At 45.5% G+C, this 17,402-nt stretch overlaps 1 protein-coding gene across 6 annotated transcripts in view; it reads right to left on the minus strand.

Moving 5' to 3' along the window:
• The window catches only part of LOC101276991 (cat eye syndrome critical region protein 2), a 167,304-nt gene that overhangs the window by 62,474 nt on the left and 87,428 nt on the right, over positions 1 to 17,402 (minus strand). For all 6 annotated transcript variants that reach the window (XM_049694810.1, XM_049694809.1, XM_049694807.1 and 3 more), the window contains exon 2: positions 14,344 to 14,438. In XM_049694810.1, coding sequence (XP_049550767.1) covers positions 14,344 to 14,438 — 95 coding nt within the window. The remainder of the gene's footprint in view (positions 1 to 14,343; positions 14,439 to 17,402) is intronic.

Raw genomic sequence — 17,402 nt, forward strand, 5'->3', positions numbered from 1 at the left:
CCAAAAGGCTCAGTAAGCCAACAATTAGGGTTAATACTTTGTACTTCGCGGTTCTTCATCTTTTCTAGGACACAAAACTCTTTCAGAATCTGGTAAGACCATGCACTCCCGCCCTCAGAAAAATGAGCGCCGTGATCCTGTGTGCTGCTCAGAGGAAGAGTGCGTGGCAACAGCTGCTACAAACTGATCCTACGTTGTAAATCTCTCAGCTCAGCTCAGGGCACTTCTTCCTGAGTTGTCACTAATCCTTTCAACAGGATGTAGGAACAAAAAGATGGAACCAACTGGAGGTTCTGAGCACAACCAGGTCAGAGCTCCTTGTCTGAGAAAAGTTCCAAATGCTAATTATCCCTTTATTTCTTAAAATAGTTTGCACAAGAGAGAGAAAAAAAGACAGAACTATCTTTCCACAGTCGCAGAGTGAGCATCTCTTAGGACCCCAGCAGAGAACTGCTTATTCTCCTTCAGACAGAACAGGCTTGCACTGTGAGACCCACATTCCCAGGGACAGCGCGGCCCGAGCGGAGCTGGCAGGACCCTGCACCACGGAGGAAACAAGCTGCCTGAGAAGATCACAAGGGAGAAGGCAGGCTCTGTGTCAGTTCTGAGACGTGAAAGTGTATGTGCAGCCCACACACAGGGAGCAAGGAAGACCTGGCACCACGGGTGCCATGTGGAGACTAAATGGAAAAATTTTATCTTCCCGTTTGCTATGGCTACTGGTGCAGCTAATGAAACACCCATGTTCACAGTTAGGCCACGTTTAACACAAGTACTGGGGGACTTCCCTGGAGGTCCAGTGGTTAAGACTCCGCACTTCCAGTGCAGTGGGGGAGGGTTCAATCCCTGGTCGGGGCACTAAGATCCTGCATGCCGCACAGTGCGGGCAAAAAGCTTTAAAAAAAAAAAAAAAAAAAAAAAAACACACATAAACACACAAATACTGGATTGAGATAAAGATTTTGGTTCCAAGTGAAGCAACAAATAAAAAGCTCCATAAGAAAATGTGAAGTGCTTATTCTTAAAGATCATAAAAAGATTCAGCCCAAAACAACTAAAATAATGTCTCTTCTATAGGACTATATACTGCCTGCCATATCCTGAAATATATCCTGAAATCAATGTGAGAGCCAGGATAAGTAAAAAATCATGACAATTTCAAATTAAAGGAAAATATGATTAAGATACAAAACATATCTTTTTAACTGGGAAATATGTATATAATATAGATTTTATTTGTGTATATGAATGTTTATGTTAAGTAACAAAGAAAAGTATTAAAAAGTCATCTGGGGGATTTCCCTGGTGGCACAGTGGTTAAGAATCTGCCTGCCAATTCAGGGGACAGGGGTTCAATCCCTAGTCCGGGAAGAAGGTCCCACATGCCGCAGAGCAACTAAGCCCGTGTACCACAACTACTGAGCCTGCATGCTCTAGGGCCTGCATGCCACAACTGCTGAGCCCACGTGCTGCAACTACTGAAGCCCACATGCCTAGAGCCTGTGCTCCGCAACAAGAGAAGCCACTGCAATGAGAAGCCTGCTCGCCGCAACTAGAGAAAGCCTGCGTGCAGCAATGAAGACCCAACACAGCCAAAAATAAATAAATTTATTTTTAAAGAAAAGTCACCTGGAAATCAACATGTATTAATCTTTAAATAACCCAAAAGAAAGCACTGAAGGACAAAGAGAGGAAAAAAGAAGGAAACACATGAAAAGACGCTCATTCGTCATTTGGGAAATGCAAATCAAACCCCAATAGGGTACCAGGTCACACCCACCAGGATGGCTAAAATTATAAAGACAGATAAGAACAAGTGCTGACCACTTGTTAACAAGGACGTAGAGTGGGAACCATCATATACTGCTAGTTGGAATGTAAAATGGTGCAGCAACTTTGCAAAAGTTTGGCAAGCTGCTCAAAACTTAAACACAGAATTACCATATGACCCAACCATTCCACTCTTAGGTATATACCCAAGAGAAATGAAAACATACCTCCAAACAAAAACGAGTAGACAAATGTTCATACACAGCAGCATAATTCGTAACAGCCAAAAAGCTGAAACAGCACCAACGTCCATGAACTAACAGATAAATAAAACATGTATCTATACAACGGAGTATTTTGGGGCCATAAAATGAATGAGTATGTGATTCACGCTACAACACGGATGAATTCTGAAAACATGCGAAGTGAAAGTAGCTGGATACCTATATGTATGCATTCCACCTATAAGAGGTACCTAGAATAGTAAAAACAGACAGGAAGCACATTAGTTAGTGGGACTGGTGACTGGAGGAAGCAAGGAGTGACAGCTGATGGGTGTGAGGGGTCTTTGGGGGCGATAAAATGTTCTGGAATTCAACACTGGTGATGACTACACAACCTTGTGAATATATTAAACACCAATGAATTGGACACTTAAAAACCCCCAGAACAGTGGGAAACCAACCATACCAGTAACTGCACTAAATGTAAATGGACTGAACAGCCCAGTCGAGCACTGCCTAGAAGGAAATTTACAGCTTTAAAATGCCTGTATTGAAAAGAAAAAAGGCTCATAACAAGTATTATAACTTGAGAAGAAAGAAAAAGAAAAGTATGCTAAAGCCAAAGTAAATAGAAGAAAATAATAAATCAAAAATAGAAAAAAATTTTTTTAAAGAAAACAGGCAAACAGTAGGTAAAGTTAAAAGCTGGTTCCTTGGGCTTCCCTGGTGGCACAGTGGTTGAGAGTCCGCCTGCAGATGCAGGGGACGCGGGTTCGTGCCCCAGTCCAGGAGGATCCCACATGCCGCGGAGCGGCTGGTCCCGTGAGCCATGGCCACTGGGCCTGTGCGTCCGGAACCTGTGCTCCGCGACGCCAGAGGCCACAGCAGCGAGAGGCCCGCATACTGCAAAAAAAAAAAAAAAAAAAAAAAAGCTGGTTCCTTAGTAAGCATTTGAAAAGTTGATAAACCTGTAGAAAGAATAGAGGGAGAGAGAACAAATTCCAACATCAGGAATGAAAGTGGAGAAACCACTGTAGATCCTACAGATAGTAAGAGAATATTATGAATAGTACTATGGAAATAAATGTAAAATCTTAAATAAAATAGACAAACTCCTTGAAAAATGCCTAAATTACTTACCAAAATTGACTTAAGAAATAGAACACTCAGGAGAAAAGGGAACCCTCCTACACTGTTGGTGGGAATGTAAATTGGTGCAGCCACTATGGAGAACACTTTGGAGGTTCCTCAAAAAACTAAAAACAGCTACCATATGATCCAGCAATCCCACTCCTGGGTATATATCCAGACAAAACTGTAATTTGAAAAGATAAATGCACCCCTATGTTTATAGCAGCACTATTGACAACAGCCAAGACATAGAAGCAACCTTCACCCATTGAAAGATGAATGAATGGATAAAAAAGACATGGTACATATATACAATGGAATATCACTCAACCATAAAAAGAGGGTGAAATAATGCCATCTGCCGCAACATGGATGGACCAAGAGATTATCATATCAAGCAAAGTCAGAAAGAGAGACAAATACCGTATGATATCACTTATATGTGGAATCTAAAATATGACACAAATGAACCTATTTACAAAGCAGAAACAGAATCACAGATATAGAGGTCGGACTACTGGTTGCTATGGGCAGGGGGAGAGGGATGGACTGGGAATTTGGGGTTGATAGATGGAAACTATTACATTTAGAATGGATAAACAACAAGGTCTTACTGTATAGCACAGGGAACTATATTCTATATCCTGTGATAAACTGTCATGGAAAGGAATATGAAAAAGAATGTATATATGTAAAACTGAATCACTTTGCTATACAGCAGAAATTAACACAACACTATACTTCAATAAAATTTTTTTAAAAAGAAACAAAACACTCAAATAGCCTTAATTAAAGAAATCAAATCAATAATAATCAAAAACTTGCACACAAAGAAAACTACAAACCCAAAGGCTTTCAGTGGTGAACTGTTTGAAAGAAGTTACACAAACTCGGACTTCCCTGGTGGTGCAGTACCAGGGAACCCACCAGCCAATGCAGGGGAAACGGGTTCAATCCCTGGTCAGGGAAGATCCCACATGCCGCAGAGCAACTTAAGCCCGTGCGCCACAACGACTGAGCCTGTGCTCTAGAGCCCGTGAGCCACAACTACTGAGCCCATGCACCACAACTACTGAAGCCCGTGCACCTAGAGCCCATGCTCCGCAACAAGAGAAGCCACAGCAACAAGAAGACTGCGTACTGCAACGAAGAGCAGCCCCCGCTCGCCGCAACTAGAGAAAGCCCACGCACAGCAACGAAGACCCAACGCAGCCAAAAATAAATATAAATAAAATAAATAAATTTTTTTAAAAAAGAAAAGAAATTACACAAACTCTTTCAGAAACGAGAGAAGAGAACACTTCTCAACCCTTGTGCCAAAACCTGACAAAGATTCATAAGAAAATAAAATTACAGACCAATATTCTTCATAAACATACATGGAGAAATCCTCAACAAAACAGCAGCAAACTGAATTCAGCAACAGACAAAAGGGACAGCACTTCATCACACTTGAGGGTGAAAGGCTGAACACTTTCCCCCAAGATCAGGAACAACACAGGAGTTGTGGCTGGCACAGTAATAAGACAAGAGAAGGAAGCTCTTGGGACAGAGAGCCGGGATAGAGGCTGGAACGGAAACAGACTACAGAAACTCCTCAGTCAGCAACAAGACCAATAAACTAAGAAGTGAAATCAGGAAGACTATAGTAACACGGTCAATATAAAAACCTCAATTGTATTTTACATATAATGGCAACAAATAGCTGGAAAATATAAAATACTTAGGCACAAATGGAAAGGTGTACGGTATCTTTACAATGAAACTATACAATATTCCTGAAATTAAAGAAGATAAACAGGGACTTCCCTGGTGGTCCAGTGGTTAAGACTCCACACTCCCAATGCAGGGGCCAGGGTTCAATCCCTGGTCAGGGAACTAGATCCCACACGCCGCAACTAAGACCCAGTGCACCCAAATCAATAAATAAAAAAAAAAAAATTTAAATAAAGGAAGATAAACAAGTGGAGAGATACATATCATGGTCAAGGACTGGGAAACTCAACATTGCTCAAAATGTCCATTTTCTGTAGCAGGCCTTTTTTGGGGGGTGGGGGAGTTGACAAGCTGATTTTTAAATTTGTATGCAAAGAACCCAGAATAGTCAAAAAAAGCAAAACTAAAATATAAAAAGGTAGAAAACTCACCAATTTCAAGACAATCTGGTACTTGTATAAATATAAGACATATAGATCAATGGAATAAGGCAGAGTCCAGAAACAGACTGAACATAGATGAAATTCGTAAGGAAAAATGGACACTGATTGACCTTCTACTTCATACCATACACGAATACTAACTCAAAATGCATCATAATGCCAACTGCAAAAAGCGCTAAAGCTCTAAAACTAAGAGAAAACCTCAAAAAAATATCTTGACACTAAGGTATGTCCCGATTTCTTAGGAAAAAACATACTAGAAAAAACTGATAGATTAGACTTCAACAAAATTAAAATTTGCTATTCTTTAAAATACAGTGCCAAACAAATGGAAAGGCAAGCTACACATCAGAAGAAAATAGTCACAGCCCATTATATATCTAGTCATCAGGGAAAGGCACATTAAACCCACAATGAGTTACCACATCACACACAACAGAATCAGTAAAATGAAAAACTGGGTAAAATTAAAATTAACAGATGTCGGGAAAGATATGGAGCAACTGGACTGTTCATGTGTTGCCGGTAGGAGAATAAAGGTCACCGCTGCTTAGAAAACAAGTCAATGTCAATCGTGCTCTCACGCACGACCCAGCGATTCCTGAGAGAAACGAAAAGACATCCACGAAAACATCCGTGCAAGTGTTTACAGCTGCTCTATTCTCAACAGCCCCAAACTGGAGGCAACATACAAGTCTACCAACTAGCAGACAAAAAAACTGTCATATATTTTTGCACTGGAATCCAATGCAGACCCCCTCCCCTAAAAGGAACGAAGAACTGATACAAATAGCAGTGTCAGTATCACACAGACCCTGTGCTTCCTCAAAGAAGCTGGACACGCAGAACCCACACTGCATGATCCCAGCCACACACACACGAAATTCTAGAATAAGGCAAAACAATCTGCATCAATAAAAATCAGGTCACTGCGTGGGATGCAGTGGGGTTTTGGGGGTGTGGGGAGGTTAGATTTAGTGCAAAGGGCACTTTCTGAGGAGATGGAAATGTATTATCTTGAGCAGCATGGTGACCGAGTTTGTGTAATTAGAAATAGGAACCTATTTAATTTTCTAAAAACAGGGGCAAACTATGGCTCATGGGCCAAAGCTGGCCTGAATGTCTATCTTTAGCCTGTAAGCTAAGAATGTGAAAATCATTCTTTTTTAACGGTTGGAAGAAAAAAGAAATCAAAAGAATACTATTTTATGACAAGAGAAAATGATATAAAATTCAAATTCCAGATTATGAAAATCTAATAAAACACAGCCACAATCAGTCACGAAGCACTGCTCTGGCCACTTTTGCACTGGGATGGCAGAGGGGAGTAGTTTAGACCATGTCACCCACACAAAGCCTAAAATGGTTATTCTCTGGCCCTTTGCAGAACTCTGCTAACCCCAGTTCTGAGACGTGCAAACCGCAACATTTAAGACATTGGCAGTAGCCTGGGTCAATATCCACTTCCTACTCCACACACGTAGATGTTTCTGGTATTTACTAAAAGCTCAAGACTGTTCTAAGGCTGTCATGAGTGAACTCATTTAATTTCACAATAAATTTAGTAATAGGTATGGTTATCATTCCCATTTTACAGATGAGGCGAGTAACGCACTAAGAGATTAAGGAACTTTCTTAGCTCCACATAACAGGTAAGCCTTAGAACCAAGAAAGGCAAGCATTCATCTGTCCAAAATCCTCTTTCTTTAGGGTGGGATGAAAATAAAACTTCAGAGAATACCGAGCACAAATTCACTCTAAATGTACGTGGATACCACTGGAGGGACAGAATAGCAATCACTTTAGGCAATTCCTTTCAATGAAAAGTAAAATTCACTGTGATGTTTTCTTGTCTGAGTGATCACTGCGTAGGTGTATTCAGTTTGTACAAATTCACTGAGCTGTATGATTAAGCAATATGCCCTTTTCTGTGTGTATTATAATATATCGACAAAAACAAGTTTTTAAAGGGCTGAAGCCTGAGCCTCACTTCAGACCAATTAGTTCAACTTGGATCAATCAGACCCCAAACTTACTTGCCCATTCAGAAGTTTTTTTATTTCATGTATACTTAGCTGTTTTTAACACAATTTACAGATTATGTTTTCAGCAATGCTCTGACACCTCACAGGTATGATATGAAAAAGGGTGGAACCATCACTTGCCTCCCTGGCCCAGCACAGAACAGCAGGACCAACACTGCCACCCGCTGTCCCCAGGAAAGGGGGACGAGCTCGGAGGGCACCAGGATACCCCCACCAAAGGGGGTTGACGGGCCCCCCACTAATTCTGCTTCTGTCCATCTGAGACTCACAGTTTCCTTCAAAAGCAAAAAAGTCACAGAAGCAGCTGCCTGTAAAAGGAAGGGGAAAAAACTCTTCTCTCCTCCCGGTTACAATAGCATCTGAAATTTTATGACATTTATTTAACTAGGGTCATTTTTTTGTTTTTTTAAAATAAATTAACCTCTCGTTTCAAAAGAAATCATTTAGGAGTAACTGACACAGTGTGTCATAAGGAAGAAACTAGTGTTAAGAGGCCTGCCATCAGCACTGGGGAGGGCGGGCAGCTCTGCACCGTACCCAGAAGCAGAAGGGCTGGGGGAAGACATAGAAGACAGGGTGACACGGTTGTCTGCGGGTGTCTGACGAGCCAGCACAGCCTGATGAGACAGACACATTCTGAAATATTAAATGCTATTTGCACCTCTAGCTACACACGTGTGAAAAAGCAAACTGTCCAGAACAGCCCACCTGGCACCCCATCTTAAGAACGCGTTGGGTTTCTGCTCTATACTACTTTAGGCGATGCTTTAAAACTTTTTTTTTTTAATTTTTTTTTTTATTTTTGGTCGCATCGGGTCTTCGTCGCTTCGCGCGGGCTTTCTCTAGTTGCAGCGAGCGGGGGCTACTCTTTGTTGCGGTGCGCGGACTCCTCATTGCGGTGGCTTCTCTTGTTGCGGAGCACGGGCTCTAGGCGCGCGGGCTTCAGTAGTTGTGGCACGTGGGCTCAGTAGTTGTGGTTTGCGGGCTCTAGAGCACAGACTCAATAATTGTGGCACGCGGGCTTAGGTGCTCCACGGCATGGGGGATCTTGCCCGACCAGGGATTGAACCTGTGTCCCCTGCATTGGCAGGCGGATTCTTAACCACTGCACCACCAGGGAAGCCCAGAATTTATTTTTTTATACTGCTAAAATCATTAATTTTATGTAAAGACGACAGAAAACAAAGAGTCAGAGTTAGAGACTCAAACTGCAGATTCTACGAGGGATGAAGATCTGGGCTCCTGATCTCTCAATTCTCTGTAGGGATTATTCATCTTCTAACCAGCTACCTAAGTCTCTGGATGTTTCCTTCCCTGTAAAACAGGACCCGGTTAGCCTTTGAGGGGATCTCCCTCTACCTCTTCTTCACAGCCTCACAAGAAGACTGAGGAAATGAAATGTGCCAAAGTGAAAGTAGATGAGTGATGGGAGAAGCCTGCGTCTAAGCTAAGAATATCCTGTAGAACACCCGTTATCTTCAAACTAATTGTTTTTCTATGGGAGATATTATCAATGTAAGTACATTTATAGTGGAGGCTAATGGTAAATATGGGAGAAAATTAAACTAGGAACAAGTTAGTTATAGCCATTTACTGAAACAAAAGGGAAAATCAAAACCTCTTGTTGACAATTCATTTATATAGGACCACATGTGACTATCCAAAAATCAACTGGTTCTTGTCCAAAAGCCTAGGAAAAAAGAGAACTTATGATACGTTGTTAATAACTAAGTACACGTGATTAGATGCAGCATAAGCCTCCCCACCAATATGCAGTTTTCCTCTGGAGAAGACAGTCACTATTAACAAGCAAAAGCATGTGCAACAGGCCCCCTGGGGTTCACAGCATGTGCTGGGCTCTCCCAAGTGGGGCACAGCCCATCTGGGGCTCGCTTCTGGTCACAAAACTGGGCAGGCGAGGGTACTCCCGCGAGCACGCCAGGTCAAGAGAGGAGACACAGCGGGGCCGAGAGGGCCGCATGGAAACAAAGACCTGGGTCCTACAGCTGCCAGGGAGACTCTGCCAGCAGCCTGAAGGACCCTGTGTCCCTCCCCAGCTAGGCCTCCAGACACGCCGAGCGGGGCCCCTGACAAGCCACGTGCAGACCCACAAAACCGACCGATACCAAATGCAGTTTCAGCTCTTCGGCCTGTGAACTGCGCTAAGCAGCCACAGGAAACAAACATAGGCCCTCCCGAGGGCGGGCCTGCGGTGGCCACGGTCCCAGCAGCATGGCCGGGACATCAGATTCCTGACCCACGGAAACTGATGTTTAAAGCTGCTAAGTTTTAGGGTAATTTGTTACATAGCAGTAGATGACGAATACAGCATGAAACAGGCAGAAGCACAAACACGAAAAGGAAGGGGGATGATAACCTAGAACAGCAAGAGAATCAACTTTAAAAAATCGAGGTCAATAAACTGGGCAGATCCAAGATACAAACACAGGAGTATGTTAGGGACACATCACGTTCTACACTCGGAAGTACCTGTACGGTGTGTGAGTATCACTCAACTCTTAGCAGCAACACAAGTTACAGTAACCCAGGAACGGATCTGACCTACATGAACAAAGCTACAACTTTTTACTGAGCGACATCAGGACTTTTTTTTTTTAAATGTATTTATTTATTTATTTTTGGCTTTGTTGGGTCTTCGTTGCAGTGCGCGGGCTTCTCATCGCGGAGGCTTCTCTTGTGGAGCACGGGCTCTAGGCCTGTGGGCTTCAGTAGTTGTGGTGCAAGGGCTTAGTTGCTCCGCAGCATGTGGGATCTTCCCGGACCGGGGCACGAACCCGTGTCCCTTGCATCAGCAGGCGGACACTGCCACCAGGGAAGCCCGGCAAGCAGATTCTTAACCACTGTGCCACCAGGGGAGTCCCACAACATAAGGACTTTAATCAAAATAAGGAGATTCCTTATGGAATATGACAAGATTGTATCACTTTCTGGAAGAACTAACAAGCAGGATTAGTTAAGAGCAATGGTATCAGAGCCAAAAGAGACTGGCAGGTACAGCCAGGAAGAGCCGAGTGGATTCTCACGTGTCAAAAACCTGGTGAAATGTCAAATAGACACCACATGCCAACAGGGAAGGGAAGCTCTACTCCATAGATGGTATGAGCCAACTCTAGCTATTCAGACCTTCAACCGCAGCCTGGCCCCCATCTCCACCATCACACAGAAGGCAGGCGTGCGACACCTGCCCCGCAAATTTTAAATGGGCGTTTCTTGTGCTTGATCATCAACCAACACACCCATGGAAGACACGGCCTAAGTATGTAACAGGAAATTCAAGTCCACAAACCACGAATGTGCGCAGTAAGGCTGGAGAGACAGCCTGTCAGGCAGGAGACTCCAGGTCATCACGTTCACCCCCTAACAGGCCTTCATGATGGGCTCGCCTCTGCCCTCAGGCCTGATCTACTCACTCGCCCCTTCCTGGTCCCCCGCCCTCCCTGCCCTCAGGATCACACCCCCGAACTCGCTGCTCAGCCTACAAGGCCTACTAGGCTCCTACTCCTGTTGTGCTGTGGCCACAGGATTCCTCGAATGGCTGTGCTTGTCGGAGACAGCAGGGAAAGAAGGCGAGCAGGTGGGCCAAGCAAGCCCCACAGATGCAGTGTGACAACCAGCCTCTGTGTCGAGAGCCACCAGGCAGGCTGGGGCCCTGTTTTCCCTCCAGCTGATCAGTGTCTTAGATGCTTTCTAAAAGCTACAAACTGGGTTTCAACATGAAGTCGCATTTTAGATGCTGGCGACGAACCAAAATTTAACACTCAGGGGCTAATAAGACTTTGGACTTTGCAGCTCAAATGAATCACATCTCTGAAACACATGGGACCTTCTGCTCTGCAACCCCTAGCCTCTGCTCCAGGGTGTCGAACCCCAGACACCCACCTTCCTACCTGCAATTTCGGGGGGGGGGGTCCGTCCTTCCTCCACTCACCCTCTTAATGGGCTCTGTAATATAAGGGCACTGGCTCAGGAAGCACCCCATGACAGCTCGATCCACGGCCCCTTCTCACACAGGCTACGTGCTCTGTGGATGTCACAGCGCTTGCCATGGCAACTGCACACACTCTGCAGTGGGGCCCAGGACCGAGGGTCCCGAGGGCATCTGCCCTCCAGCACCCTGGCCAGAGCGAGGTGAGGCAAACAGACCCCCTCGGACACTGATGGTCATGGGTGAAATGGAGCAACCCCTGGGGTGAGCGGCCTGGAAATTTATTTTTTGAATCTTAAGTGGGCATTTCTTTTTACGGAGTGACTATACTTGCAGAAATTTAAGAGTATGATTCACTAAGGTGTGCAAACTTTTATGTCCAAGGCTATGTAATATAACATGTTTATAACAGTTAAAAGCTGGGCACAAACGTCCATCTATTAAATCGGAGTATTTGACAATCCCATTTAAAGAAAAAAGTGGTTATAAGAAAAATTATCATTGTGAGGAAAAAAATGGAAGATATGAAAAAGTGAAATTATATACAGAGTATGACTACAACTGCTTAAAAACCACACAGACTCCCAAGTTACATCTCAAAAAGAAAATGGGAGAAAACATACTAAACCCCTTGTCATGGTGTTTAAGTGGTAAGATGGCAGATTTCTTTCTACTCTTTGTTTAGCACAACAGCCTAGACGCCCTGGGGACAGTCAGTACACTCGTGGAGAATGCAGGAGACGACGACTACAGCATGAAACAGGCAGAAGTACACACACAGAAAGGAAGAGGGATGATCGCTCACACACACACACAGACGCGCGCGCGCGCGAACGCGGAGCTCCGCGCTCAATGCAGGAGCAGCTCGTCAACCCCTCATTCACCTTGTTACCACACGTCTACCCCCAGCCCTGACAAGCGTCCAGGAGTGGATCTACTAGCAGAGAAATATTTCAGACACCGTCTTTTTTTTAAACCGTGGCACCCCAGCCTCCTGCCTGCACGGGGAGCCCCGTCCTGTCTCAGCTTCCCGGGAGCTGGCCTCACAGTCCAACTGTGTGGAAACGTAGTAGCAAGAGAACGTCTATCAACTCTATCAAAACAAGGGATGAGGCCTTATCGGGAAGACCCTTTATTTGCTGACAGAGATGAAATCTTGCTCCAAATGTCTACACCTCAATGCACCAGACAGCTGTGTACTTGGCAGCTATGGCGTGCGGGGGCCCAGAAGCTCCACGCTAGAAATGATGCTAGAGATACGTTCGGTAGATTACTCCTTTCTGCCCGTGGACGCAGCCGAGTAAGCATCGTTGACGTCTCCCCGCCCCGCACTGCCGTCACGTCTAAGTCAGGGTCTCCCAAAGAGCTGCACAGCTGCAGAAGCTCTTCGTCGGAGGTTTGAGCCTTGAAACAAGCGACGCGAGCCTGAGGAGGCATCCTGAGCGGCGGGGAGTGCGCACAGACTGTGTGGCGACGAGAGATCCAAGCACCAGGCACTCCAGAGGCTTCAGGGTTGTCACACACGCCACTGTGGAGGATGTGGGTGCGGCCATGAAAACAAGGCCACACGAGGTGGATGGGAGAGTTGTGGAACCCAAGAGGGCTGTCTCAAGAGAAGATTCTCAAAGACCTGGTGCCCACTTAAGTGTGAAAAAGATTTTTGTTGGTGGCATTAAAGAAGACACTGAAGAACATCATCTAAGAGATTATTTTGAACAGTATGGGAAAACTGAAGTGATTAAAATCATGACTGATCGAGGCAGTGGCAAGAAGTGAGGCTTTGCTTTCGTAACCTTTGATGACCATGACTCTGTAGACAAGACTGTCATTCAGAAATACCACACTGTGAATGGCCACAACTGTGAAGTAAGGAAAGCCCTATCTGAGCAAGAGATGGCTAGTGCCTCATCCAGCCAAAGAGGCCGAAGTGGTTCTGGAAACTTTGGTGGTGGTCGTGGAGGGGGGTTTTGGTGGGAATGACAACTTTGGTCGTGGAGGAGACTTCAGTGGTCGAGGTGGCTTTGGTGGCAGCTGCGGTGGCGGGGGATATGGTGGCAGTGGATATGGTGGCAGTGGGGATGGCTATAATGGGTTTGGTAATGATGGAAGCAATTTTGGAGGTGGTGGAAGCTTCAATGATTTTGGCAGTTACAATAATCAATCTTCAAATTTTGGACCCATGAAAGGAGGAAACTTTGGAGGCAGAAGTTCTGGCCCCTAGGGTGGTGGAGGTCAATAGTCTGCCAAACCCCGAAACCAAGGTGGCTGTGGTGGTTCCAGCAGCAGCAGTAGCTGTGGCAGTGGCAGAAGGTTTTGATTACTGCCAGGAAACAAAGCTTAGCAGGAGAGGAGAGCCAGAGAAGTGACAGGGAAGCTACAGGTTACAACAGATCTGTGAACTCAGCCAAGCACAGTGGTGGCAGGGCCTAGCTGCTACAAAGAAGACATGTTTTAGACAATACTCATGTGTATGGGCAAAAAAACTCAAGGACTGTTATTTGTGACTAATTGTATAACAGGTTATTTTAGTTCTGTTCTGTAGAAAGTGTAAAGCATTCCAGCAAAGGGTTTTAATGTAGGTTTTTTTTTTTTTTGCACCCATGCTGTTGACTGCTAAATGTAATAGTCTGATCATGACACTGAATAAATGTGTCTTTAAAAAAAGAGAAATGATGCCACTGTTCACATGAACAGAAGATACATACCCCAGGGGCAGAAATACGGTAAAAATCTAGTTTCAATTTGTTAGGCATCATTTTACCAATACTGAAAACAAAGATCAGAAAGAAAGCCCTACATTGAGAGAACACATTCCACACTTGAATATGGTAGCTGGTGGACCCAACAGTAAGGGATATAGATTTCTGAGAGTGAAATAAAGTCAAGAATTACAATAAAATGAAAACTCAGCTGCAGAAGGAGCCAAACACGGGACCTGGGAACCGTGTGTAAATGCTGTTACGTCTTGGCCGGTGATCTGCTCTGGTTTATTCCAGGAGACACGAAACATCACTAGGACTGGTTAATTCCTTCCCTCCGCCAGAAACGGTAAGATTGGGGTTACTCACGTGATATCCCTTCGCTGATAGCAGCCCTGAAGTAGGCAGGCGATCAGGTCACTGATAAACTCCACGTCATCTCTGTGAAGAGCTGCTTCTAACTCCTGAGGAGGAGAAGGGAGAGGGATTGAGAGCTCAGACACGGATGCAGATTTCCTAACAGCCAGCAGCTCATCCCTTCCAGGTCGCCACCACACCACCACTGCCGTCACCGTCACGGGCCAACTGCCCTCCTTTTTGGTTTTCCAAGAGTTTACTCCCCCACTGCTCCTTACCAAGCTCCATTCCTTTCACCTGCACACACAGACACCTCTTTTTACAAGTCAATGCAGCACAGTCATAAAAGAGCTTAACTTATATTAATATACTGTTTTGCTTTCTATTACTTTGCAAGAGTGTAAAGGAGCCAATACGTAATTACTCAGAAAGTATTCATTTACTGAAGAGTTTCAGCAGGCAAGCCAACCGCAACAGCTTTCCAGAGCCACGCTACCTTGAGAAGCGGCACTAGGAAGTGAGCAATCTGTGGTCCCCACAGGCCCGGGGAGGGGCTGCCAGCGCCAAGGCCGAGCTGACATCACCTGAAGGGAAGTGAGGCGATGCCGTGCTAAGGGGCTAATCCCAGGGGAGGTGCACGTGCTGTCCTTGGGGTTTAGGCAGAGATGCCAAAGATTTAGCTTGACTTTGCACATACCCTGAACAAAGGTTCGTTGAAGAGCTACAGGGACAAAAGGTGACAGCGTGGAATTTTGGGAGATTCTATTCCCTTCTCAAGTTCCCACAGTGAACCAGTGTTTCCTGAGATGATGGAACATGCCCCAATCACCAGCTCCCGGGATGCAGAGAGGGCCCACGTCTGGTCCACCAGGATGCCGTCCACCCACCATGCAAGTCATTTCCCAAGGGTCCACTACGCTTGTGGTGTGGTCGGCTCATAACCAAAACTGCGAGGGTCTTATGAGTGGTTTGGAAAGCATGAGGTGTGCCAAATATGCAGCTTCTGTTCTGCCCACACCAAGTACCGGGCAGTGTACACAAGAGGTGGGGATCCACTTCTGCTGTAAAAATGGTAACGGTCTTTTTAAAGCTATTTTAATTGTTCCGTTTATTATTCTATGTTTAAAAGTTTCTAAGTTTGTAAACACGCACTCCGAAAACTTCACATGACAAAAAACTGCTAAACACACCAACTGATAGAAGCAAACAAAATACAAACTACCCTGAGAAGGAAAGGGCATAGACGTCTTGAAAGCCCAGGTGAGCGAAACTCAGAATTCAAAGACAAGGCCCAGCGTGAAAACCTTGTGCCTGCCCTACATACAAATTGGGTAACGATGAGCATGTCTATTACAATGGCTCTTATTCTTCTATTAGCTTACTAATTCCTTTGGGCAGAGCTCTTTTCTACATTCTACCGACCAAACATAACAAGGATTTGAACTATATTTGGTCAGAATTCATTTATTCAACAAACATTTCCGGGGCACCCAGCACTTCCCGAGCCCTGGGGAGCTGGAGTCAGCGGGGGGAGTAGACGGGACACAGCACCGCTGGGCATAGAACCGGTGCTGTGGGAGGGACGGGCACTGCTCCAGGGGCCCAACACCCGGGGTGGGGCTGCACACGGGGCAGGTGGGCCCGGCCTGCCGTGGAGAGGGTGGGACCCGCCCGGCTGCTGCGGCAGAGGGTGGAGATGAGGCCACTGCGGCTCGAGCAACAGCCCAGAGGAGACTCTGAGGGACTTAGCTGAACGAGACAGACAGCAGGAGGGGAGACACGCACATCCAGAGCCCAACAGGAGCACAGGAGGGACAGAGCAAGGGAAGATTCAGGCTCCTACTGAAGCCCAGTCACACTGGGCAAGACCCCAAAGGAAACCGCAGTAAGAGAAGAGGCTGGACCCTTGAAGCACAAAGTCCCAGGCCACCTCGTTCAATAGATTAGCCAGAATTACTGACACTAGAACCGGAAGGAAAACATCCACAAACCAATGATGGGAATGTGTCATGAACCAAGAATTATGAAATACAACCTGTGAATCTGAGGTTTAAAAAAGGAAAGAAAAAACTGTTGCACTGTACCTTCTGCTGGCCTCAGAACCCAGGCTTCATTGGTGATTCAACCACTGTTTTCTTTTTTAATATTTGTTTGTTTATTTGGTTGTGCCGGGTCTTAATTGCGGCATGCATGTGGGATCTAGTTCCCTAACCAGGGATCGAACTGAGGCCCCCTGCATTGGGCGTGCAGAGTCCCTTCCACTGCGCCACCAGGGAAGTCCCCAACCATTGTTTTCTTAACATTATCAGCAGAAAGTGAAGACTAACACCCCTATCTACATTTGAAAAAATTATTAAATGATCTGTTCTGTCCAACTCTGGCAGAGAGTCTAAATGGCACTGGTGAAAACCTATCCCCAGTGAACCTGGGCTTGCCTTTCTGGCACAACCATAATCTAGGTAGCCACTGGGAAGGCGGTTACATACGAGGCTGTGCATCGGGGATGCTGAATCAGCTCTTCCAAGGGCAACTGGACAGGCTTGAAATGTCTCTCAAATGAGTACTGAGAAGGGCTCTGATATCATGAATGCAATCCCACCCCCTGCCTCCCATTTCACCCATGGGATACGGTGACTCACAAACAGTAACTCACAAAATATACAATTGCTTTTCATATGTATTTCTATGATATTATGCTTCATAAATCAGAAGCTACCTAGAAAACAAACCAAAATAGATGCAGGCCCCTGGTAACTTGTGAGGTGCACTTTTCCCTCTAGCTCGGCAGGGCTTGACCCACACAAGTGGTGGGCAGTCCGAGGAAGAAGGCACTGCCTCTGGACAGCCCGCTGTCCTCCCCTGCAGCTGCCACATGGTGACCAGGGCACCGGGCGCAGCCTCGGCACTCACGGCCCTCGGCCTAATGTTACAGAGAGACAGCAGAGGAGAAACAGGAGAGCAATTTCAATCCCGCTGAACAAAAAAAAGTGCCGGCTTATCGGTTAAAATGTTTTCACTTCAATGGATAGAGTTTCAGATTTGCAAGGTGAAAACGTTTTGGAGCTGATTCA

Source organism: Orcinus orca, chromosome 11 (assembly GCF_937001465.1).
Source record: "Orcinus orca chromosome 11, mOrcOrc1.1, whole genome shotgun sequence".
Lineage (NCBI taxonomy): Eukaryota > Metazoa > Chordata > Mammalia > Artiodactyla > Delphinidae > Orcinus > Orcinus orca.